This window comes from Sapajus apella, unplaced genomic scaffold (assembly GCF_009761245.1).
Source record: "Sapajus apella isolate SASKATOON/1434 unplaced genomic scaffold, GSC_monkey_1.0 scaffold62, whole genome shotgun sequence".
Classification (NCBI taxonomy): Eukaryota; Metazoa; Chordata; class Mammalia; order Primates; family Cebidae; genus Sapajus; species Sapajus apella.
In genome coordinates, this window is record NW_022437002.1 from 6,968,643 (window position 1) to 6,993,539 (window position 24,897).

At 43.0% G+C, this 24,897-nt stretch overlaps 3 protein-coding genes across 12 annotated transcripts in view; all 3 read right to left on the reverse strand.

Annotated features, from left to right (window-relative positions):
* Positions 1-362: 362 nt before the first annotated feature.
* On the reverse strand, positions 363-3,190 carry LOC116529250 (putative cuticle collagen 80). The gene has a single exon (XM_032246863.1). It carries the CDS (start codon positions 1,953-1,955, stop codon positions 1,326-1,328), a length of 630 nt encoding a protein of 209 aa, XP_032102754.1. The 5' UTR covers positions 1,956-3,190; the 3' UTR covers positions 363-1,325.
* A 3,050-nt stretch (positions 3,191-6,240) lies between these two features.
* Positions 6,241-10,567, reverse strand: TMEM35B (transmembrane protein 35B). Its single transcript, XM_032246875.1, has 3 exons — positions 9,571-10,567; positions 8,072-8,252; positions 6,241-6,827 (listed from the first exon to the last, which is right to left on the reverse strand). The coding sequence occupies exons 1-3, from the start codon at positions 9,676-9,678 to the stop codon at positions 6,652-6,654; spliced, it is 465 nt and encodes a 154-aa protein (XP_032102766.1). The 5' UTR covers positions 9,679-10,567; the 3' UTR covers positions 6,241-6,651.
* Positions 10,568-11,398: 831 nt separating this feature from the next.
* Positions 11,399-24,897, reverse strand: part of ZMYM6 (zinc finger MYM-type containing 6) — a 41,554-nt gene continuing 28,055 nt past the window's right edge. For 9 of the 10 annotated variants that reach the window (XM_032246865.1, XM_032246871.1, XM_032246867.1 and 6 more), the window contains 2 exons: positions 16,609-16,762; positions 11,399-13,351 (listed from right to left, as the gene is read on the reverse strand). In XM_032246865.1, the coding sequence (XP_032102756.1) occupies positions 11,520-13,351; positions 16,609-16,762 (1,986 nt within the window). In that variant the 3' untranslated portion in view covers positions 11,399-11,519. The remainder of the gene's footprint in view (positions 13,352-16,608; positions 16,763-24,897) is intronic. The other variant, XM_032246874.1, reaches the window with a different exon arrangement.

The following is a 24,897-nucleotide window of genomic DNA, read 5'->3' on the forward strand; positions in this document are numbered from 1 at the left end:
CCTGGCAGACTGGCACTCATGAAAGAGTCGGGAGGCAGCAGGATTGGATCTCCATTAGGCTGGATCTCCAGCTTAGTTACCACCAAGTCTTGGTACGGTGGAGGTGACGGCAGAACTATAGGCATCCAGCAACAGCAGAAGGAGACAGTCATCAGGACTGGGCTAGGAATGCATAATAGGGAGCGGGTAAGACAAGCTTGGAGAATCTCAGAAACACTTGAGGAAAAGCTATCAGAGACTGGAATGTCTGAGTGAGTACTTAAGCAATTTAAATTAATGATATTCAGGTTTCACTCACTCATCTGATACACTGAGCTCTTATTATATGCAAGGCACAGTACCAACCACAGGAGATACAGCAGTGAGCCAGGTAAACACAGAATTTATTGAATTGGATGGAAATAAAATTGCCAATATTCAACTTTTGGGGACTTATAAAAATGATAATTTCTTATGGATCAACATGAATACATTCTGGCAAGAGAGAAAGAAAACAACAACACATAACCCAATTAATTGCTTGATTACAATTATGAAAAGAGCTACAAAAGAGCAATCCGATCTGATTCAGCCCCATGCGTGCTGGTGTGTGTGTGTGTGTATGTGTGTGTTGCCAGCCAAGAAAGCCTTCCCTATAAGGAGTTATTTTAGAGGAAGCGAGGGTGAAGAAGAACTACCCTAGTGAAAGAGAGGAACAGAGATCATTCCTGGCCAAGTCTGGTGCAAAGGCCGTGAAGGGTAGGAGACTGGCATGTTCCTGGGCCTGAGAAGGTGACTGCCTGCAGGGAAGCAGGGGTGGTGGGATAAGGTCTAGAGAGAAGGGAGAGCCAAATCAGACAGGGCCTTGTAGGCCATGATGACTTTGGGTTTTATCTCAAGAGGTTTAAAAAAAACACAATGGTATATTATTTGTATCCAAAAGCTGGCAACTTCCTGGGAACATTCGGGTTACAAAGAATGTTCTATGCCCTCCAGATGAGCCTGGAGGTTCACAGCTACAGGGGTAGTATGTGGTAGTATGCATCAGCATCAGAATCTAGGTCTTTCCAAAGAGGTTTCTCCACCCTGGATGCCACTGGAAGGGTGGCAGGGGGATGAAACAGGCAGGGAGGCCGAAGAAAAGTCTCTAGGAGGAGGCCAAGGAGGCCCCATGCACCCTGGGCACTCCCCTCCCAGGGCAGCAGCTCAGTGCCCAGCAGTCCTGGCAGAAGTGGTGCACAAAAAAGCAGCAGATGAACGGGTCCAGGCAGCTGTTGAGACTCAGCAGCACCAGGCTGAGGGTGGGCAGGACGTCGAGGGTGGCGACGGTGTGAAACCTGTCTCCGTCACTGCCCCGCCCAGCCACCCAGGGCGCCAGCAGCAGGTGGTAGGGCGCCAGACAGAGGGCGAAGACCAGCGGGAGCTCCAGGACCATGGTCTTGGCCATGCTCCAGCGGGGACCGGCAGGAGCAGGGCCCAGGCCCGAGGGCGCCTAGAGCGTTGGCACCAGGCTCACGTAGGCCGCAAGCACCCGCAAGAAGACGGCTCTGACGAAGGCCACCGCCAGGTAGGTGGACACGTGGTAGGCCATCCCAGCCATGCGGCAGGCAGCCTCCGGGAGGGGCACGTGGGCCAGGCCCAGGTAGTAGGTGAGCCACGGCAGCAGAGTGAGTGTGAAGAGCACGTTGGCCAGGGCCAGGCTGAGCAGGTAGAGACGCAGGGCCTGGCCCAGGCGCCGCTGCTGACAAACACTGCCGGGGCAGCCATGTGGGTTGCAGCCCCAGGCCCGGCGCCAAGGCATAGGCCGCCAGCACCATGAAGAAGCGAACAGGATCATCCCAGGAGCTGCAGTCGCCAACACCCAGGTCCCCGGCACTGCTGTTCATCTCTGACCTTGAAATAGCAGAAGAAAGACTACTGCGGAGGCTAGCCACAAGGGCAGCACCCATTCTGTCTTCTCCCACCCCAGTCCCCATTTCTTCTTCATCACTTGCTGGGAGGGGACACTAGAGGCAGAGTCCATGTGAGAGGGAATGAGGACCGAACCTGGCCAGCAGCTAGCTGCTGAGAGGAGGGGATGGACTCCAGAGTTTTTGGTGACAAGCTGTGGGAAGTGAGAAAGAGGCAGGAGTCCTAGATAGCTTGGAAATTTCCAGCCTTGGTGACTGAGAGGGTACAGGTCCCCCTCACAGATGGATTATGGTTTGTACACTTTGGGGCACAGCCCTGTGCAATAAGCCCACATAGGGCTAAGCCTACAGGGAGTTCTGGAGAAACAGGCTGGAATATAAAAGAGTCCCTTCCAGAAAAAGTCCCAACCCCCCGTCCCTGTGCCACCCAGACGAGAAGCATGGATGGAGGAATGGGCTTGGGATGCAGTGACCCACAGGACGGGCCTGTGCACAGGGACCTCGGACTTGCGTTGGTCCTCTCCTAGAGAGCTGCGCCAGCGCTTGCCTGCAGCACCCTTGGGTGGGCTGAAAAAGTTCTGCCACTCTCAAGCCTTCCCAGCCTGTTTCCTCCCTGTCACTTTTTGACCACAAAGAAGTCCTGGGTCAGACTCAAAACTTTGGACAGAAAAGCAAAAACTGCACAGGCCCAGCAATCTAGCAGATTCTAGGTACACACATCTATTTGCCATGTGACCTTGGGCAAATTACTCAGCTTCACTGAGCCTGTCTTTGCTGCAGTAAAATGGAGATTAAAATACCTACCTCACAGGATTGTTGGGAGGATTATGAGAAAACATAAGTAAAACTGAGCCCTGTGGCTGTCACTGGGGAGATACTTCATTACTGTTAGCTCCCTTCCCTTCTAGGTGGCACACAGATAAATGTGTACACGCACACAGGCACACACAGTGTCAGAGACACAAACACCCCAGGCACACAAAACAACACAGAAACATCTGGGCATATTCCTACCCTCTCCCCAAGGGAGGTAAGTGCACAAATCAATGTCCTGGTACTATTTGTGACACACTTACACACCCTTAGGAGGTCCTAAAACTCAGTTCTTCCAAAATTTGGATTTTTGCCTTTGAGCATTTCAGGCTCCAATCCCTTCTGAGACCCTGGGTAAGTGTATTTCCTTTCGCCATTTCCTCTGTTCTGTTCTTCATGGCTGTAGCCCCACTCTGACCCATCCCCTGCCATCCTACCAGACTGTTCCTTTTTTTATTTTTATTTTTTTTTAAGACAGTCTGTTGCCTAGGCTGGAGTGCAGTGGCATGATCTCAGCTCACCACAACCTCCGCCTCCAGGGTTCAAGCAATTCTCCTGCCTCAGCCTCCCGAGTAGCTGGGACTACAGGCATGCGCCAACACGTCTGGCTAATTTTTGTGTTTTTAGTGGAAACAGGGTTTCACTATGTTGGCCAGGCTGGTCTGGAACTCCTGACCTCGTGATCCACCTGCCTCAGCCTCCCAGTGTGCCATGATTATAGGATTACAGAGTCACTGTGCCTGGCCCAGACTGTTCCTTTCTTACCTCTTGCTATAATGGCTGCTGGAGCTCTCTCTGGGGTCCTGACTTTAAGGATCTGAGACAGGGCAGAATTCCCTCCCACCCACACATCCCAGACCCTCTCATCAGCCAGCTAATCCCAAAAAACAACATGAAGAATAGGCCCAACAGCTGGAAGGGCTGGAGCCCACCTGTGGCAGCTATGAGCTAGGTTTGTGGGGATGCAGCCAGGGCCCCAAGGGAAGGGAGTGTCATCAGAGGACAGGAGGGCCTTCAGCACAGGGAGGGAGATAAAAACGTATTAGGAAGGGCAGGAAACTGAACGTCATCATGCTGAGCTGACCTAGATTTAGGCTGTAGTTTGGGGGGGCACATTTCCTGAGGTCTGGCTTCTCCTTGCACTACTAAGAAGGCACTGCCTGAGCTCAAGATCATCCTGCTGCTGTCAATCCCAACTGCTTGTACACATCAGCTGGCCAGCCTACTCCTCTAGCACCCTGACTTTCCTGCAGCTGCTGGGCAGTCCTACAGCTAAGCTTGGGGGGCCCCGTGGCTGCTTATCAGCCTACAGGCTCAGACTTGGTAAACAGGCACCCTCAATCTAATGCTAGCTGCAAGAGGTTTTACTCAAAGTCCATCCTGGCAGGAGACAGGCTGGTGGTGGCACCCTGGAAGGGTAGAGAAAGTATAAGGCCAGGATCCTAGGGGCTTCAAAACTTCCAGGCAAGACCAGGCATGGTGGCTAATGCCTGTAATCCCAGCACTTTGGAAGGCAGATGCAGGGGGATCACCTGAGCTCAGGAATTCGAGACCAGCCTGGCCAACATGGCAAAACCCCATCTCAAAAAAAAAAAGAAAAAAAGAAAAAAAAAAAAAATCCAAGCAGAGGGAAAATGCTGAAAAGCAGGGCAGATTTCATCACACCACAGGTCATCCCCTCTACCCTCAGGTTGAACAGAGCAGGGGTGCCATGCCTGTCCATTTTCAGCTTTGGCAGCTGCTGCAGTGGAAAGTTTGGGTTCTGGAATCAATTAGGCCTTAGGTCTAGTTCCAGGTCTGATACACAGGCACTTAAGCTTTCCAAATCCATTTTCTCACCTGTAAAATAAATCGATGTTTAATAATATCAATGAGCAATATTGCAAATAAGCTAGTAAGTGACAGAAACCATTGTCTATGCCCTCTTCTTCCTTGCTGACCAGTGTGGGTAAATTGTTTTTTTTGAGATGTAATTTTCCTTTTGTTGCCCAGGCTGGAGTGTAATGGCGTGATCTCGTCTCACCACAACCTCCACCTCCCGGGTTCAAGTGATTCTCCCGCCTCAGCCTCCCAAGTAGATGGAATTACAGGCATGTGCCACCACACCCAGTGAATTTTGTATTTTTAGTAGAGATGGGTTTCTCCGTGTTGATCAGGCTGGTCTCCCGACCTCAGGTGATCCGCCCACCTCGGCCTACCAAAGTGCTGGTATTACAGGTGTGAGCCACCGCGCCTGGCCAGTAAATCTTAGTCTAAGTCCATCATGGGAATTCCATTCTCCTGCCAGTGATTAGTCTAGGAATGGAAATGGGACATAATTCTGGCCAATGAGATCTGTGGGAAAATCTAGGGTCTTCTAAGGCACCCTTCCTCTCTTTTCACCTTTCAGTATTATAGCAAATGCTGTCTGGAGCTGCTGCAGCTATTTCACACAGCCAATACACTGAAAGCAGCAGAGCAGAAAGTTTAAAGAATGTTGATTCTTGATGCCATCATTAGGCAGTCAAATTAAACAACATTGAAACTGAAGCGGGTATCTCTGGACCTCTTACATGAGAGAAAAGTTTTCCTTATTGCTTTGACACTACCATTTATTTATGTGTAATCTATCCTTACTATAGGCAGACTGCACCACTGTGCTTTCAGACACAAGAAAAAAAAAATCCAACTGTGAGTGTCACCTTGCCTGAGGTTCACACTAGTCAGAATGGGAATTAGCATTTTGTAGTGAACATGAAATGGAGTAACAGGGACTTCTTTCACTCCTGTGGCCTCCCAAAAGCCATTGTTCACACCCTCAAAGCAATTTGTAGGCTGATAGCTAGAATATTTGCATAAATAAGTGAGCTGTTTCTCACTATGTTCCCTTATGGGAGGTATATCACTTCCCAAAAGCCCACAGCCCTGCCAAGCTAAGACAACGATGGCAGCATAATGGCGGGTCCCCTAACATACTGTCCACTTTTTCCCCAAGAACTGTCACACATATGCACCCTTCCTACCCCCAAGGACCTCTGGGATTCCTCCCAGGCTTTGGGCCCTGCTGTACCATTCGCATTTCATGGAGTTGGCTGTCCCCCACTTCCATGTAGGTGTCAAGGAGCACTGGACTGGGTGCCACAGGTCACCACCAGAGCTTGATTTCAGGTTCTATAGAATGACTCAATGCCTGCCTGTTAGTTCTGCAAATCTAATGTGTCAGAGAAAAAAAGGAGTGGGAGGGAATCTCTAATGTGGCTCAAAGGGCACAGGCAGAAGCAAATACTTATGCTCTGCCATACAGAACTTGTACATCTTAAATATGTATTAAAACCCTTAAAAATATGCAAGTAGGTTCAAAAAACCTACATTTTTTTAACCAGCACCTTCACTTCTAGGGGAAGAAAATAAGTATGCAAAGGCGATTTACTGTGAGGCTTATTATAGCAAAAAATTGAGAATAACCCAAATGTTCCTCATGGCGGGGGGTTGAGTAAATACAGTACTCCTTACAATGGAGTACTATGCAGCCATTAACAATGAGGCAAAAGAGACATGAAATGGTCTTATAGTATATTAGGTTTTAAAAGGAGGGAATAAAGTAGGATATATGGTTTCATTTTCATTTAAAAAATATATATATCTGTTTAAAGGCACAGAAAAAAGTTCAGAGGTATAGTTACACCAAGGCATTAAAAGTGGTTATTTGGGGCATCAGAATTTTGGCTGATTTAAATTTCTTTTTTGCTTATTTTGTATTTTCATATAACATGAGGAATGTTAGTATATATAACATGTACTCCTCACAAAAGAGTAGTAAAGCTAAAAAGAGAAAGCAGGGCCAGGTAGACAAGATGTCTCTTTCAGCACTGGCTGACCCTGGATATTACACTGGCAACAAGATGATAGACTCTGTGTTCTACCATGTTCCTGCTGTGACAGCTGCATGGCATAAAGAGGCAGAGATGCTCTACTTCCAGGATTCCTCAAATGTACTTAGAGTCTTCTTCCTAGTGGGTCTGACCACCTTCTTAGTTTGGGCTAAGAGCTGGCCGACATCCAGCAGCAGCAGGAACAGCAGGCAGATGATGGCTGGGATGCAGGTGCTTAGTGACTCTTTTAGAGCTGCCAAGGTGAAGATGGCCCCTGGAATGGAAAGTGAGGTCCCTGAGGCTTCCTGGAAGAACCCAGGAGATCCAGGAGCTCAGGGCTCTCCCGTTTAGGCTGACCCACTTCAGCCCAAGCCCTCCTATTAAACACCCCTACCACTCCCAACGCACATTCCCAAAACTAGCTGCACTCACCTCTGACCTCCCGGAGAATGCAGGACCAGGAAATTTAAGCCTCTTGAACAACAGTAGCAGTGTCAACAGTTGCCCCTCTCAGAGGACAAGAAAGAAACAGAAACGACCCAGCCAAATTCTCCCTGATCCTTTTTTTTTTTTTTTTTTTTTTTTTTTGAGACAGAGTCTTGCTCTGTCGCCCAGGCTGGAGGGCAATGGTGCTATCTCGACTCACTGAAACCTCTGCCTCCTGAGTTCAAGTGATTCTCCTAGCTCACCTTCCTGAGTAGCTGGAATTACAACACCACACCCGGCTAATTTTTATATTTTTAGTAGAGACAGGGTTTCATCATGTTGGTCAGGCTGGTCTTGAACTCCTGACCTCAGGGGATCCACCCACCTTGGCCTCCCAAAGTGCTGGGATTACCAACATGAGCCACCGAGCCCAGCTCCTTCTCCTTTCTTAATCCTACATCTACCAGGATTAAGATGGAGGGAAGGATTAGCCCAGGGGCTGTTGGTTGGAGCTATGGGAAAGGTCTGAAAATGAGAGAAGCGCAGAGATGGAAGCAAGCCTGGTAGCGGTGGCAGATGCCGGGGCATACAGAAAAGCCTGAAGATATCTGACCTTTGAAACAGCAGCTGTCTTTGTACATCAGCAGTTCCTGTGGGCAGAGCTTCTAGGAGGGGGACTCTCTAGGGAAATTCTCTGCCTTCCTGTTCAAGGTTTCCCAGCTTCCCTGCTCTCTACACCAATCTGCCAGACACACATCAAATGGCAGCTGCTGCCCCATCCCCTCATCCCAGGAGTGGGCATGTGGAGGAAGGGGCAGAGGTGCTAAGCTTGCAATACATCTTCGAAAGGGAATACTATGCAGCCATTAGAATTGAGGAGGTAGAAGGTACACTTAACATGTGATAGTGTTTTAGCACATTAAGTTTAAAAAATACCTGTGCTAGTCTGAAGACCAAGGAAACTGTGGTAGAGCAGAAGTGCTCTTGATTCCAGAGGAAAAAAAGGGTGACAACAGTACGGGGGAACACCCAGGTCTTTCCATCATCCTCCCCCAGAAGACCCCATTTTCTCAGGCCAGTTGGCCCCCTTACCCATCATGAGCAGAATCAAGAACAAGTTACTGATCTCTTGCAGCATCGGTGGGCCTGTGACCAGCAGCAGCCCAGCCAGCAGTTCCAGGAAGCCCACAGCTGTTTGGTAGCTCAGGGGATCTGGCTGGTAGCCAAACACCTTCAGCGGGAACACCTCAGCAAACTGCACGAACAGGGCTTTCTAGGGGTGGCAAGGAAGGCCTGTCAGCCATGCTCATCAGGGATGTGCTGCCCAGATGCTCCACAGCATATCTATGCCTGTACCCTTAACTCCCCCGACAAAAGAACTACTACTACTCTAGGTCAGGCCCAGGCCTGAGGTCAGCCTGGAGAGGAGAGGGCTGCCCTGTAGCTCTGAGCTTTGGAATCAAGAAACAGGATCCATGCTCCAAGTGGTACAGAGACTGATTTTCTCACTAGACCTGTCAAGAGGTTACAACCCAGCCCCAAATCCCAGGAGGAGGGAGCTGGGCTTGGCTGGTTTTCCTTTGTGCCTGGCCTGGTTTCTCTTAAGGTTGATGTGCAGGGAATACTTGGAGGTGGGACAGAGGTGGAAGGGCTCATTAAACAGATTCCACCTTGAATCAGTCTCCTTTGTTGGGTCCTGGATCCCACCGAGGCAGACACAAGGGCAAGGTTAGGTGGGCTCAAAGTGATTCTTCTTGTCAAGGCAGGTCCTCCCCTGAGCCAAATGACAACTTCATCCTGACTTTCGGAGTTACTTTTTTCTGTTCCCACTCCTCAGCTCTACCTCCCTTCCTCTGCTCTACCTCCCTTCCTCAGCTCTGCAGAGAAGCAGCTCCAAGCCGTCTGTCTCTGAGGATGTATCCAGGCCTTGGAGAGGGAGGTCAGCAGGGGTCTCCAAGTCTGGCTCTTTTGAGGGACTGGGGAGATTGGTGAGCAGGACATGAAAGCTTTCCCATGAATCTGGAACTAGACAGAAGGCTGAAAGATGACCTCGGGGCTTCCCTCTCAGTCTTCATGAAAACGACTCTTGGGTTCCGAGTTAGGAGTGTCTAGTTTGCGTCCCGCTTCCTGACTAGATGTACAACCTTTAGCAGATATACTTGCCCTTCAGGGCGGGCTTCCTTCCCTGCAAAGCCAGGATTACTACACCCCAGCCACACGAACTTCCTAAGAACTGAGGCAAACGGTGAAAAGGGAGAAGAGAGCAGGGAGGGAGCTCAGTCGTTTTTCCACTGCATCTTCCACCCCCAGGGTCCCGGGGAACCTCCTAAGGCTCGACTTTTCCCTGGGGCCATCAATGCTCAGCAGGAAGGGGAGGTTCTGTCCCCTTCCGTCTAGGGAAGGTCCAGAGAACTCGAGGAACTCCCCAGGCAGGACCCGCGCCTCAGTCGAAAGCCAGGCGCTTTCCCCCAGCTCCTCCAGCTTAGCCTCGGAAGCCTGAAGACGGCCCGCCGGGCCGGGGGCGGGGAGCGGCGGGGCGGACCACACGCCGCCGCGGGCCCGATCCCCGGCCGCCCGCCCGCGCCGCTCACCATCCGCTCCGAAACTGGAGCTGAGATCTGCTCCGAGAGCTTGGCCGCCCCCACGAGCGCGAAGAAGCCTCCCAGCAGCACGCGCAGCACCGAGAGCAGGAGCGCCATGGCTGCGCTCGCCCCGCGGGACACCGAGCTCGCCCGTCCGAGGGTTGGCCCCGCCGAAAACCCGCCCCTGCCGCCGGCTCATTTCCTCCCTCCCCGGGGCAGCCGGAAGACTCGCGCCAGAGCTCCCGTACCCCGCCCTCCAGGGGGTCGCGAGGCTCCAGCACTAGGGCAGGGCGCCCCCATCTCACAGGTGGGGATACTCGAGGACCACTGGCTCGTAACTGACTAAACCGGCGCCTTTGGATTCAGGGAGTGATTTTCAGCCAATACGGAGTGCGGGCAGACACGGGTGGGTGTCTGGGTGCGGCTCAGCTACCATCAAAAGACTCCAGGGCTTCGTACCTGCCTGTGCCACGCTAGCTGTGGGATCTGGGCTGTCATCCAACCCCAACCGTCCTCAGTATCTGCCTCTGTATATGCGGATAACTCAGTTCTCCAGAGTTTGTATAACAGGCCTAGGACAGTGCCTACACATGTTAAGAGCTCAGAAAGTTATTTGTAAATTAATTTATAAAGTTATAAGCAATAAATCAATAACCAGTAGTTAAATAAGTTTCTTTTCTGTCTTTGCCTGAGATATCTTTTCCCTCTAATTTCTCTCAGCTGAGATTGAAATGTGAAAGGTGTCTGAAAATTCCGATACTTGCAGCGATGGATAGAGAGGCTTTCACTGAACAAAGCCCTACAAAGCCACTCCTGGCCCATCTGCTCTTACCTGGAAATCTCTAGAGCTGGGATGGGCAAACCATGGGCCAAATTTGGCTAGCTATCTGATTTTTTCCCATGCATCTCCCCTTCCCCCAAGCTAATAAGGTTTGTTTACACTTTTTATGATAAAAACATTTTTTAAAGAAGCTTGTGTGACATCAAAATTATATGAAATTCATATTTCAGTGTTCACAAATAAGTTTTATTTAAACACAGCCACACTCATCTGCATATCGTCTATGGCTGCTTTTGCACTGCATCTGCAGAATTGAGTAGTTGTGACAGTACGGACTGCAAAGCTGAAAATATTTACTATCTCGCTCTTTATATTTAAAAAGTTTGCTAAGCCCTGGTATAGTGGGCCAGAGAGGCCCCAAGCAGGGGTCTCAACCCTCCCTGCTGCTTCCATTTCTTGTTACCCAAGCTGCTTAGATCTATCTTTTCTGGCCTGGCATGGTGGCTCACACTTGTAATCCCAGTACTTTGGAAGTCCGAGGCAGGTGGATCACCTGAAGTCAGGAGTTTGACCTCACCAACATGGTGAAACTCCGTCTCTACTAAAAAAAATACAATAGCTGTGTGGTGGCGCACACCTGTAACCCCAGTTACCTGGGAGGCTGAGGCAAGAGAATCTCTTGAACCAGAGATACCGCTTGTACCAGGCAGAGGTTGTGGTGAGCTGAGATCTCACCATTGCACTCCAGCCTGGGCAACAAGAGCAAAACTCCGTCTCAAAAAAAAAAAAAGATCTATGTTTTCCATCTACTCACAGCCTTGCTGGGCTAAGTAGCTGGCTGGCTGAAAGACTGAAATGTTCCACTTGCTTCTCAAGGCCAAGCTGTTTCTAACATGCAAGTTGTGCTGTTACATTATAAAATGGGCCTCTCATTACCTGCAGTCTTTGTCACTAATCCAAATTTATTAATGAAATAACCACATTTTCTATCCTAGATTATAATGATACATAATTATTTATAAAATCATAATTATTAAATTCCTCAACAAAAAAAAGGAAAAATTATTAAAACATTTAATCACCAAAAACACAAATCCACATTAGGAAATTATCTTTTAGGATACTTATACAAAACTTAACACAAAATTATTGACACTGATAAGCAATGTGCATGTTGCTACTCTTTCTCTTTCACTAATTTTTCTATCCTTGGAATTAAAGATGTGACTGCAAGTCTTAGGGCAGGGCCAGAAACTGACAGATTTCTTTGTTTTGACTCAGTCAAAGCTGAAAAGGCAGCATCACATAAATAAACAGTTGAAAAGGGTAATAAAAATCTCATTGCCTTTTCATGGAGTTCTGGGTATCTTGCCTTTGCATTTATCCAAAATTGAGTTACAGACACTGATTTAAATACTGATTGCAATCCTAAATCTGAAGATAGCTGTGTTAGCTTTTCTTCTTCGAAGTCGGTGAGATTATTATTTTGGTGATTCATAAAAGGGTTAATTATCCACAAATTTCCTGAACGTAAGTCTTGTTCTGGTGGAAAACAGTCACTGAAGACTTGAGAAAGTCCTTCCAGGTGCTCAAAAATAATCCTTGTGATCTCTGTCATATTTAAGTCTGATGAATTTGAGAATTCAGAAAATGAAGGGAACATGTCATAATCATTCTCTTGTGTGCACTTCAACCACATTTTTAACTTTCTCTTAAATACGTCAATTTTATTACACAAATTGAAGAAAGTAGTCAAAGTTCCTTGGAGACTTAAATTTAATTCATTTATAAGTGAAAATATATCTGATAAGTAGGCCAGCTTTGCAACCCATTCCTCATCATGAAAATACTTGGCCAAATCTGAATGCTTTTGACTTAAGAATATTTCAATCTCATGTCGTAATTCAAATAATCTTTTTAACATTCTCCCTCTTGATATCCAGCGTACTTCAGCATGAAGCGGTAAACTCACGTGCTCAGACCCCATCTCTTCACACAAAATTGTTAACATACGTGAATTTAATGCATTGCTCTTTACAAAACTTAAAATTTGTGCTGACTGCAAAAGAATTTTATGTAAACATGGAGACAACTTTTCTGCGGCTAAATGTTCACGGTGAATAAAACAATGTGTAAATGCCGCTGTATTCATGGCAACTTCTTGAATTTTTGCTTTTAAACCAGAATACCTGCCAGTCATGCTTGCAGCCCCATCGGTGCAGAGACCAACACAATGTTTCCAATTCAGAGATTTACTATCAATATATTTATTTATTAGTTCAAATATTTCACAACCAGTTATTTGATTAGGCATTTCAATGCAAAATAATAATTCTTCTTTTACATCATGACAATCATAATCAATGAAACGAATATAGCACAAAAGAAGTGTGATATTTGAGATATCTGATGACTCATCTATCTGAAGGGCAAACCACTTTGACTCTCTGACCTTCTGAATCAGCTGGTCTTCAATATCTGCAGATAGTTCATCAATCCTGTGTTGAATTGTAATATTAGAAAGTGGAATTGTTTTCATTTTGTCTCCAGCACTTGAACCCAAAACTTCTGAACACATTTCTACTAAATACGGTTTAATTAATTCTTCAGCAATGGAGAATGGCTTCTTGCTTGCAGCAGTTTGGAAAGCAATTAAGTAAGAAGCTTTCACAAGTGACTTTTCAACTAGTAAATACTTTTTTAAAGAACTATTTCGACACTCCATTTCTAGAGATTTTTGTTCAAAAAAATCTACTGGTTTGTTTTCTAATTCTGAATGTTTTGTCTTCAAATGATGAGAAAGATTTGCTGGCTTCATGTTTTCACTGGGTAAGATCTCTCCACAAATGACACACTGTGGCCTTGGTGAACTTTCTTTTGATCCAGGACAGATAATAAAACCAACTTTTAAATATTCTGTATCATATGTCTGGAAAAAACCTAATCTTTTTTTCTTTGAAGGTGGAGAATCAAGTTCTGCATCATTTTTTTCATTAGGCATAGGTAAATCTGAATGAAATATTTGAATCACTGTTATTTTCAAGAACAAATAAGCAATGTTCTTTATCTCCTCACACGTTTAAAATTCATATTTTGTTACTATTTCTATTTATCAAAAGAATGTGTTGATACACGTTTAAGTACAAACCATAATACTTCCAATGATGCCACTGAAAACTGAATTTCTCCTTTGCCCAAAGCTTGATCACTGGGTGTAATAAAACTATAGGATGTGGTACGTAGTCCCAAGCACCCAATAGGTTATTGAAACTAGGAGTGAAGACCACAGTACACATCAAATTAAGAATAAACCTTTTGGCTGAGCAGGGTGGCTCACATCTATAATCCCAGCACTTTGGGACACCAAGGTGGGTAGATCACTTGAGCCCAGGAGTTAGAGACCAGCCTGGGCAACATGGCGAAACTCCATTTCTACAAAAGAAAAACAAAAATTGGCCAGGTGCAGCGGCACACAACTGTAGTCCCAGCTACTTGGGTAGCTAAGGCAGGAGAATCGCCTGAGGCCCTGGAGGTCGGGACCACAGATAGCCATGATCATGCCACTGCACTCAAGACTGTCTCAAAAATAAATAAATAAATAAATAAAATTTGTAATTGGTTAGTGATACTAGTGCCAAAATTTTTTTTAAAGAAAATGAAAAAAGAGGCCAGGCACGGTGGCTGATACCTGTAATCCCAACTCTTTGGGAGGCCAAGGCGGGTAGATAACCTGAGATCAGGAGTTCAAGACCAGCCTGGACAACATAGTGAAACCCCATCTCTACTAAAAATACAAAATTAGCCAGGCATGGTGGTACATGCCTGTGATATCCCAGCTACTTCAGAGGCTGAGGCGGGAGAATCGCTTGAACCTGGGAGGCAGAGGTTGCAATGAGCCGAGATCATGTCATTGCACTCCGGCCCGGGAGACAATAGTGAAACTCTGTCTCGAGAAAAAAAAAAAAAAGAAAAGAAGAGAAAGAAAACTAATGTTTTACTTTCAAACAATACAGGAAAAAAAAAAAAAAAGAAAATACTGCAAAAAATTAACATTTCATTAATCTGGATGAAGAGTACCCTAGTGTTGACTGTACTGTATATTCAACCTTTCTGAATTTTGGTACTTAGCATCAGTGAGGTTGTAGAGAAATGAATCCTCCTGAACACTGCTGAACACTGCTCCAACACTGTTGGAGCATACACTGATGTAACTTTTCAGGAGGGCAATTTAGGCAACAGGTACCAAAAGCCTTAAGAATCAGTGATAGCCTTTGAATCAGTAATTCGACTGATTACGATTTATCCTAAGGACATAATTAGACAAGTGGACAAAGATCCATTAACACAGCTTAACTCAACATTGCTTATAATATAAATATCTAAATTTCTAATCTTAGGGAGTTGGTTACATTATATACACTGAAATGTATGCTAAGAATCTCACACCCAGGTAACGTATCTACAGATGTACCCCCTGAATAGAATAAGATAAAATAAATACAAAAAAATTAAAATTGGAAAAAAAATAATCTCAATGTATATTTAAATTTATATTGACGTGGAATAATGTTTCCACTGCAACATCAAATGAAAAAGTAGTTTCAATTGTTAGAAAACAATTCAAGATTTATTCTTTTTTTTTTTTTTGAGACAAAGTTTCACTCTTGTGGAAGTGCAATGGTGCGATCTTGGCGATCTTGGCTCACCGAAACCTCTGCCTCCCAGGTTCAAGCGATTCTCCTGCCTCAGCCTTCCAAGTAGCTGGGATTAAAGGTGCATGTCACCATGCCTGGCTAATTTTGTATTTTCAGTAGAGATGGAGTTTCGCCATGTTAGTCAGGCTGGTCTCAAACCTCTGACCTCAGGTGATCCACCCGCCTTGGCCTCCTAAAGTGCTGGGATTACAGGTGTGAGCCACCACACCTGGCCAACAATTCAATATTCAATCTACAACTTTTTTTTTTTTTTTTTTTTGAGACGGAGTTTCACTCATGCTACCCAGGCTGGAGTGCAATGGCACGATCTCGGCTCACCGCAACCTCCGCCTCCTGGGTTCAGGCAATTCTTCTGCCTCAGCCTCCTGGGTAGCTGGGATTACAGGCACGCGCCACCATGCCCAGCTAATGTTTTGTATTTTTAGTAGAGACGGGGTTTCACCATGTTGACCAGGATGGTCTCGATCTCTTGACCTTGTGATCCACCCGCCTCGGCCTCCCAAAGTGCTGGGATTACAGGCTTGAGCCACCGCGCCCGGCCTCAATCTACAACTTAAAACATAAGTTCGTGCACATGCCCACATAGCCTTTAGTACTCTCCATGTGTGAATGTGTATATAATGTAAATTCAGGTACAAATAATATATTGTTTTAATAGGAATATAAAATAAATTTCCTGAGGAAGGAAAACGGGATTCTCCTTGATTTCTACCAAAAGAAAAGTACCCTACATAAAAACTTACTACTTGTTGACAAACTAACCTTTTAAATATAGCATACTCTATGAAATAAAATTATTATTAAAAACAAAAATCAGGCCAAGCGCAGTGGCTCACACCTATAATCCTAGTATTTTGGGAGGCCAAGGCCAGCCTTTGAACACCTGAGGTCAGGAGTTCAAAACCAGTCTAGCCAACATGATGAAACCCCATCTCTACAAAAAACACAAAAATTAGTTGAGTGTGGTGGCAGATGCCTGTAATCCCAGCTGCTTGGGAGGCTGAGACAGGAGAATCGCCTGACTCTAGGAGGCAGAGGTTACAGGGAGCCAAGATCACACCATTGCACTCCAGCCTGGGCAACAAGAGTGAAACTCCATCTCAAAAAAAAGAATCAAAAAATGCTTTAGGTACCATAGACTATTTAAGTAACTGAAAATCTAAGGGTAGTGGGATTAAAAGTAGTTAACACAGACTGGGGCAATACTTTACAACTTTTTTCAAATATAAGCTCAATTTTCATGGTCACCAACACCTCGGATAAATTAGTTGTACTGTTAGCAACTGACAACTGAATTGGCAGTGTTTAAAAAAAAAGGGTTAAATCAGTAATGTTTTTAACTAAAACTGTATGTTAGTAATTATAATAGCTTGTTATAACACCTGGTTATCAGTAATAATAATTATAAAAGCAAGTATTCAAAGTATATGATCCAAGAAAAGGAATGTTTTCACATTTAAGAACCTGTCAATTATCTTCTTTTTCTTTCTTAAAAAACAAAAACAAGCCAGAAAACAAACTTTGTACATGGGAATTCACAAGGATACATACCTGTCTGACATTCCTTGTGCTGTGTATGTGGTTTGCAAGAAGTGGCCTTGGTCTGTGTGACGGGCTTGCATAATACGCCTTTGTTCTTTAAAAGCCTGGAAGGCTGGGAAGATTGGGAAGATAGAAGTTTCATAGCATCTGCCTGTGTACTTTCCTAGTTAAAACCAAATTCAGAAAACAAAGAAAGATTTTTTTTTTAGTACCTTATCACTGACTATAATTTCTATCAATTGAAAGTTGATATACATCAAGAGAAATATAATTCCTCTGAAAGAGTGGTTGCAATAAAAAAGTCACCTTGGAAAACACACACAGATTCCTACTTCTCCTATCAGTATTAGTTTAATTTACTGATTTTTAAAAACATTTAAAAATATATCTATAAACTATAAAATATATATAGTTTAAAAATAAGTATGATCAATGAAAACAATTGTTAATCTTGCTGATTAGGACAATTGGCTACTCAGAAAAATTAGATCCAACCTCAGACCATACACAAAAATATATTCCATATCAATTAAAGATCGAAGAAAAAAAAAAAAACCCAAAACTAAAGTCACTAGAAAACTTTCAAATAACCAGATCACAAAGTATTCTTAAGTAAAACACAAAAGAGTAAAACAAAGTAGGAAAGATTGATATATTTGACAACCTCAAAATTTAAAACTGCACAGATGATCCCGGATAATCTCCCTATTTTAAGGTTAACTGATTAGTAACCTAATCATTTGCTACCCTAATTCCCCTTCGCCGTGTAATGTAACATATTCACAGATTCTGCAGACAAGGATATGGACATCTTTGGGAGGCTACTATTCTGCCTATCATAATAAAGCTTTTAAAAATAGATTTTTTTAATCTAAAAAAAATTTCTGTAAACAAAGGTATTTATCAAACCAAGTTATGGGACAAACAACAGAGTAGAGGAATATACTTAAAACATGTGGTCACTCAATAGATATTTACTGAATGTTTACTACAAGTCAGGCATTGTTCTAAGCCTTGGGGATACAGCAGAAAACAAGACAAAGTTCTGCTCTTATGAGCCTTACATTCTAGAGGAAGACACAAAACATAAACAAGTAAAAAAAAATGAAGAAAATAAAGCAGCGTATGGGAATGGAGAGTGATGGCATGGAGGAGGGTAATTTTGAAGTAAACATCTGAGCAGAGACCTTTTGAATTATTCAAAAGAGTAAGCCATGCAACGGCCTAAGGTCAGAAGAGTCCAGGCAGGGAGACTATAGGTGCGAAAACCCTGAGTGCGAGAAAGCTTGGCATGCTTTACGAACATCAACAAGAATGAGGCTGAAAGACAGTAAGCATGGGGAGAATGATACATTTGGAGAGGTACGCAGATTGTACAGGATCTGGAAGGTCTCAGTTAAAAACTAAATTAGGATTATATTTTAAATGTGATGGGCAGCCATTGGAGGTTATACTTAAATTTACTTTAAACAAAAGTAATACATGAACTCAGTACAAAATTCAAAAGGTATGAAGTATTGGGTTAGTGCAAAAGTAATTGTGGTTTCTGCAATTAAAGTAATATATACATGAATGACTGCCATCTACCCAGACTCAACCTAGAACACAACCGCAGTTCCCAGTTTCTTATACAGTTGTTCCCGCTTATCTGCCAGGGATATGTTCCAAGACCCCCAGTGGTTGCCTGAAACCAAGGATCACACCGAACCATATATATATGTGTGTGTATATATATATATATATATATATATATATATATATATATAAACTGTGTGTGTGTACATATATATGTGTATATATACCGAACCCTATATACATACATATATAGATATGGCAATCACTATTACCCATTTATTAGTTGTCTTCCAGGGGATATTCTATACATATGTATGAGAGAGAGAGAGAGAGAGAGAGAGAGAGAGAATGTGTGTGTGTGTAACACGAATGGCACCATGTTACACAACTGTGTCTTTCTTTCACTTACGATATTTGAGACTGCTCTATGTCTGTACATACTAAGCTGCCACATTCTTTTTAATAACTGTGTAATATTCCATTGTTATAGATATATACCTTGCTCAGTTTTAACTACAGCCTCAACAAGGCCACTGTGCATGCCTGTGCAGCAATTCCATTTGCCAGGCCATACAAATAGGTATGAAATTCAAAAGGGTACATTTCAGACCCTGCCCATGTAGAGCTATTTTTTTTCTAATTCACACAATAATTCAGAGTGAAATACACCATGGCCTGACCACTGGTGAAATAATTAGGCTGTTTTCAAGCTTCTGCTACTACAAGCAGTGTTGCTGTGATTAAAATCCTTGAACATGCTTCATTTCATAAATGTATAAAATGAATCTGAAAAATAAATTCCTAAAAATGGAGTTCCTGGGTTAAATGGTATTTAAAATTTTAACAGGTTCTACTAAATTGCCCTCTGTGGCAGTTTTATCAATTTACACTATTCTAACTATTGGCAGTAAGAATACCTTAGCAGTGTTATCCGCCGTTTTTCTTTGCCAATCTGGTTAAACTAGTTCTAACCAGCATTTCTCTAATTTTGAAGTTGAATGTTTTTGCATACGTTACTTTTGCCCATTTTCCTACTGGTATTTAAATTCATTCATAGAAGCTCCTTGGGGATTTTTTGTTTTGTTTCTTGAGACAGAGTCTTGCTCTCTGACCCAGAGTGGAGTGCAGTGGCGTGATCTCAGGTCACTGCAACTTACCTCCCGGGATCAAGCAATTACTTGTGCCTTAGTCACCTAAGTAGCTGGGATTACAGGGATGTGCCACCACAGCCGGCTAATTTTTAAATTTTTAGTAGAGATAAGGTTTCACCATGTGGGCCAGGCTGGTCTTAAATTCCTGGCCTCAAGTGATCTGCCCACATTGGCCTCCCAAAATGTTGAGATTACCAGCGTGAGCCACCTCGCCTGGCCCATAGAAGCTCTTTACATATTAAAACAACTAGATTTTTGTAACAGGAATTGTATGTAACCTTTCCATTTTGTCACTTGTCTTTTGATTTTGAAATATGGTTGAATTGCCCTATTGATTCTTTTATGGCTTCTGGGTTTTGTGACATATTTAGAAAGACATACACTGTTAAAATTTTTTTCCTATGTTTTTCTGAGTATATACTTATAATTTCTTAAGTCTTTTCTCCATCTGAACTTTATTTTGGTCTAAACTGTGAGGTACAAATCTATATTTTCTTCCATGTGTCTGCTCACTTGTAACAGCATTATTTATTAAATAATCCATATTTTTCCTACTGATGTGAAATGATACCTTTATCATCAGAAAAGTACCATATATTAAATATATGTTTGGGCCAGGCGCAGTGGCTCATGCCTGTAATCCCAACTTTGGAAGGCCAAGGAGGGTGGATCACGAGGTCAGGAGTTCAAGACCAGCCTGGCCAAGGTGGTGAAACCCCATCTCTACTAAAAATACAAAAATTAGCCAGGCATGGTGGTGCGCGCCTATAATCCCAGCTACTCAGGAAGCTGAGGCAGAGAACTGCTTTAACCCGAGAGGCAGAGGTTTCAGTGAGCCAAGATCACGCCATTGCACTCTAGCATGTGCAACAGAGATGCCACCTAAAAAAAAAAAAAAAAAAAAAAAAATATATATATATATATATATATATATATATAATGTTTGGGCCTATTTCTGAATTTCTTGTCTATTGGGTTGTCTGTCTATTCATGCACCAGTACCAACTGTTTTAACTATGTGGCTTTACAATATCTATAGTTTTCCTATAATTTCAATATGTGGAAACTCGCTCTTCACCTTCTTTATTCTTTTCAGAATTTCATTGAAGGTTTTTGAGCCGAGGAATGACATGATCTGATTTGGGTTTTTAAAAGATCATTCTGGCAACAGTGTAGAGAAAAAACTGCAAAGGACAAAAATGGAAGCGGGATGACAGGTAGGTCATTGCAATAATCCAAAAGAATGATGATGCTCAGACTAAGAAGGTGGTAATGGGGGTGGTAAGAAGTAGGGATCACTGGAGAGAAGTCTGGGGGGGGATAAAAGGGTTCTGTTTTCGACATATTATTTGAGATGGCTGTTAATCATCTAAGTGTAAATGTCAAGTCGGCAGCTGGATACATGAATCTGGAGCTCAAAGGTCAGGGTAAGAGAAATAAATCTAAATAAATCTAGAAGGAATCAACCACCATCTAGAGGGTGTTTAAAACCACAGGACTGGGCCAAGCAAAATGGTTCACACCCTGTAATCCTAGCACTTTGGGAATCTGAGGTGGGAGGATGGCTTGAGACCAGAAGTCTGAGATGAGCCTGGGCAACATAGCAAGATCTCATCTCTACTAATAATGTACAAAGAGCCAAGCATGGTGGCATGCCACTGTAGTCCCAACTATCAGGAGGGTGAGGTGGGAGGATCTCTCAATCCTGAAGGGTAGAGGTTGCAGTGAGCTGAGATCACACCACTGCACTCGAGACCCTGTCTCAATCAATCAATCGATAAAACCACAGGACGGTATGAGTTCACTAGAAATAATGTAGACTGAGAAAAGGGCCAAGTATGATATCCTGGAATCTGAGTGAAGAAGGTATTTCAAGAAAGGAGGAAAGAGTGACTGTGTTAAATACAGTAAATTGACCAGATTTGGCAAAATAAAGACCGATAGCAACATGGACAAGACCAGTTTCAATGCAGTGATGCAGACAGAAGCCTGACTAGGATGACCTAAGGAGAGATAACAGATAAGGAGGCAGACGCGGCAAGAACAAGCTACCTTTAGAGAAGTTTTTCCATAAAGAGCAGAGAAAAGGGGTAGTTGCTGGAGGGCCATGGTGTTAAAAAAGGATTATTCTCAGATAAGATGTAGGACTGCATATTTTTGTGTTGATGAAAATGATGAGTAGAAAGGGGGAAAATCCAGAATACACAGAGGACACCTAGAAATCAATAAGAAAAAGATAATTCAACACAAACATGGGGAAAAATTAAAAACAGGAAATTCAAAGAAAAGAAAATTCAAATGACCAAAAACAGAAATGTAAGCAAATCTACTGGTAATTAGTGGCACACAAAATAAGACAACAATAAGATGCCACCAAACAGATTGGCCAAAAAATTTTAAATATGATAACATTAAATGATGGTAAGGCTATAATATATGGGTACAATCATAAGTGTTTTCTTAGGAATAAAAATTGGAACAGCCCTAAAAATGAAAATGCTCTTTGACCCAACAATTCTACTCTCCCATTTCTACACATCTGCACACACAGAAGGAGACATATACAAGGATATTTTCACTGTAGCAGTCATTTTTATTTACTCATTTATTTTGAGACAAGGTCTCACGCTGTCACCCAGGCTGGAGTGCAGTGGTGTGATCTCAGCTCACTGCAGCGTCAACCTACCTCCTAGGCTCAAGCAACCCTCCCACCTCAGCCTCTTGAGTAGCTGGAACTACAGGCTTGTGCCACTATACCCAACTAATTTTTTGGTATTTTTTAATAGAGATGAGGTTTCATCATGTTGCTGAGGCTGGTCTCAAACTTCGGGGCTCAAGTGATCCTTGGCCTCCCAAATCACTGGGATTACCGGTGTGAGCCACCACACCGAGCCCCAAAGACTTTTTTTTTTCTTTTTCTTTTTTGAGACAGAGTCTCACTCTGTCACCCAGGCCAAAGTGCAGTGGTGCAATCAAGGCTCACTACAGCCTTGAACTCCCAGATTCAGGTGATTCTCCCATCTTAGCTTCCCAATAGCTGGGACTAGAGGCACTTGCCACCACACATAGCTAATTTTTTGTATTTTCAGTAGACATGGGGTTTTGCCATGTTGTCCAGGCTAGTCTCAAATGCCTGAGCTCAAGATCTGCCCATCTTGGCCTCCCAAAGTTCTGGGATTACAGATATGAGCCACCGTGACCAGCCACAGAGATTTTTAATAGTGAAAACCTGGAAACAATCTAACGTTCATCCATAGGACAACGAATAAATAAAAAGTGGTACCTATAGGCAAAACATTACTATAATCAACAGGAATGTACCAAACCTACTCAGTATCAACATGGATAGATTTTTTTTAAAACAATATTAAATATTTTCCATGGATCTATACCTATGAAAGATTACAAGATGGTCTAAAAGAACACACATTAAACTCATAATAGTAGTTGCTTCCAGGGATGTAAAGGGAGACTAACTGGTAGTAGTGATTAATTTTTTAAAAAAGAAGAAAAAGGTAGGGGAAGAAACTGAGCAAATAAACCAAATCTAACAATGGTTAATTCTGGATGGTGGGAATATCATAGAGTGGTGGTTGGCAAACTACGGCCTGTGTACCATGTTCAGCCCACCATCTGTTTCTGTAAATAAAATTTTATTGGAGCCCAGGTGCGGTGGGCCACACCTGTTATCCCAGCACTTTGGGAGGCTAAGGTAGGTAGATCATGGGGTCAGGAATTCAAGACCAGCTTGGCCAAGATGGTGAAACCCCGTCTCTGCTAAAAATACAAAAATTAACTGGGCATTGTGGTGGGCATCTGTAATCCCCGCTACTGGGGAGGCTGAGGCAGAGAACTGCTTGTACCTGGGAGGCAGAGGTTGCAGTGAGCCAAGATCACACCACTGCACTCCAGCCTGGGCGACAGAGTGAGACTCTGTCTCAAAAAAAAAAAAATTTACTGGAACACAGCCACGCTCACTCTTTAATGTATTATCTATGGCGGCTTCTGCACTACAATAACAGAGGAAACAGAGTCTACAGTTACAACCATAAAGCCTGCAAAGTCTAAAATATTTACTATCTAGACTTTTATAGAAAAAGTTTGCTGAGTTTTACAGATTTTCTTCTTTGTACTTTTCTGTATTTTTCACCTTTCCCAAAAATTTAAAACCATTTAAGTAACTTGAGGGAGATTCACAACAAAGTCCTCAGAGAAACCAAGAAAAGATTCTAAAACTGTCAGGTTTTTTTTTTTCATGTCGTAAGAGTGTTACATTATTTATTATTATTCTTTTTATAGACTAAAGTAAAAATATTAATCAGAACTATTCTGTAACACAGTTTAACTGGTGAATTATAGAAATATTCCACATAGGGAAAACACATATAGGGCAGCTACATGAAATAGGAGGTGTATTTTCCTAAAAGACTAAATAATTCAAAACTAATATAATTCAAGACTAATTATCTCATACATGCAGAGGAAAGACGCATTCTCAAAGTATATAAATCTATAACTAATATAGAATGTTTTTATGAATACATGTTAATACTTATTATGTAAGAATATATTAATACCTTGATTATACAATTGTGTGGTTATTAATAATGTACAACACAGTGATTTATTATGTAATTTAAAAATATAATTTAATGCACAATACATAATATACAAGTAAATACCAAGTTAACTTAATGACAGTTCATTATCTCATGTGGTATACTGCTTGAAAATAATTAAGGAGAAATTATGATCACCTTCCAATAACACAAAAAATGAGAGAGTTAAGAGACACTAAATTAGGACAAGTTATCTCTCCAGATTACAATGAAGGCTGGTCTGATTCTGTGGAAGACTTTTGCTAAAGAATGAATCTAATTTAGTTTGTTTTTTTCTTTCATTTTTTTTTTTTCACTGAGGATTTCTTAATATGCAGACACATTTTTCATCTTTAGCCTTGCCACCACAAACAGCAATCCACATTTAGATCACCTTCAAAAATAGTGCTGCTGAAATATAGTCAAAAGCCTATGGTAGTCACTTTACTGTTAGTTGTGCCCAAGGCCCAGACTGATTGCTAGGACCCTCTTCCAGAGCTGCCTTTGTTTTTCTAATTCTAGCAAGACTTCCTTTATTAATCCATGGGGGACAACCCAAGCAAATATTCAATATCCCCTTCATGAGCTCTGTGCAAATCTACCTTCTGTTCTACTTTCACAGATTCTTTATTAGCAGGTGTTATGTTGTCTTCCAAGTTAAAGCCTCTTTAAATTATGGTAAAGCTGAAATGATAGCCTTGGAGTTAGCAGATACAGCTTGCCAGCTCATTTTTATATTCCTAAAATCTCGGTGGGCTTTAAAATCAGAGAGCCAGCCATGATTTGTAGTAAATCTTTTGTCTCACTGTCACCTCTTTTCAAATCAAAATCAAAATACTCACACCTTAGCACAAATGATAGATTGCCCTCAGGGGTACATAATGGCAGCACTGATCTTGCAACTTGTATTGCGAGGATTTTGTTTCCATTTATTCCATTCTCATTGCCTGCTTATAATTTTTGTGAACTAAGTG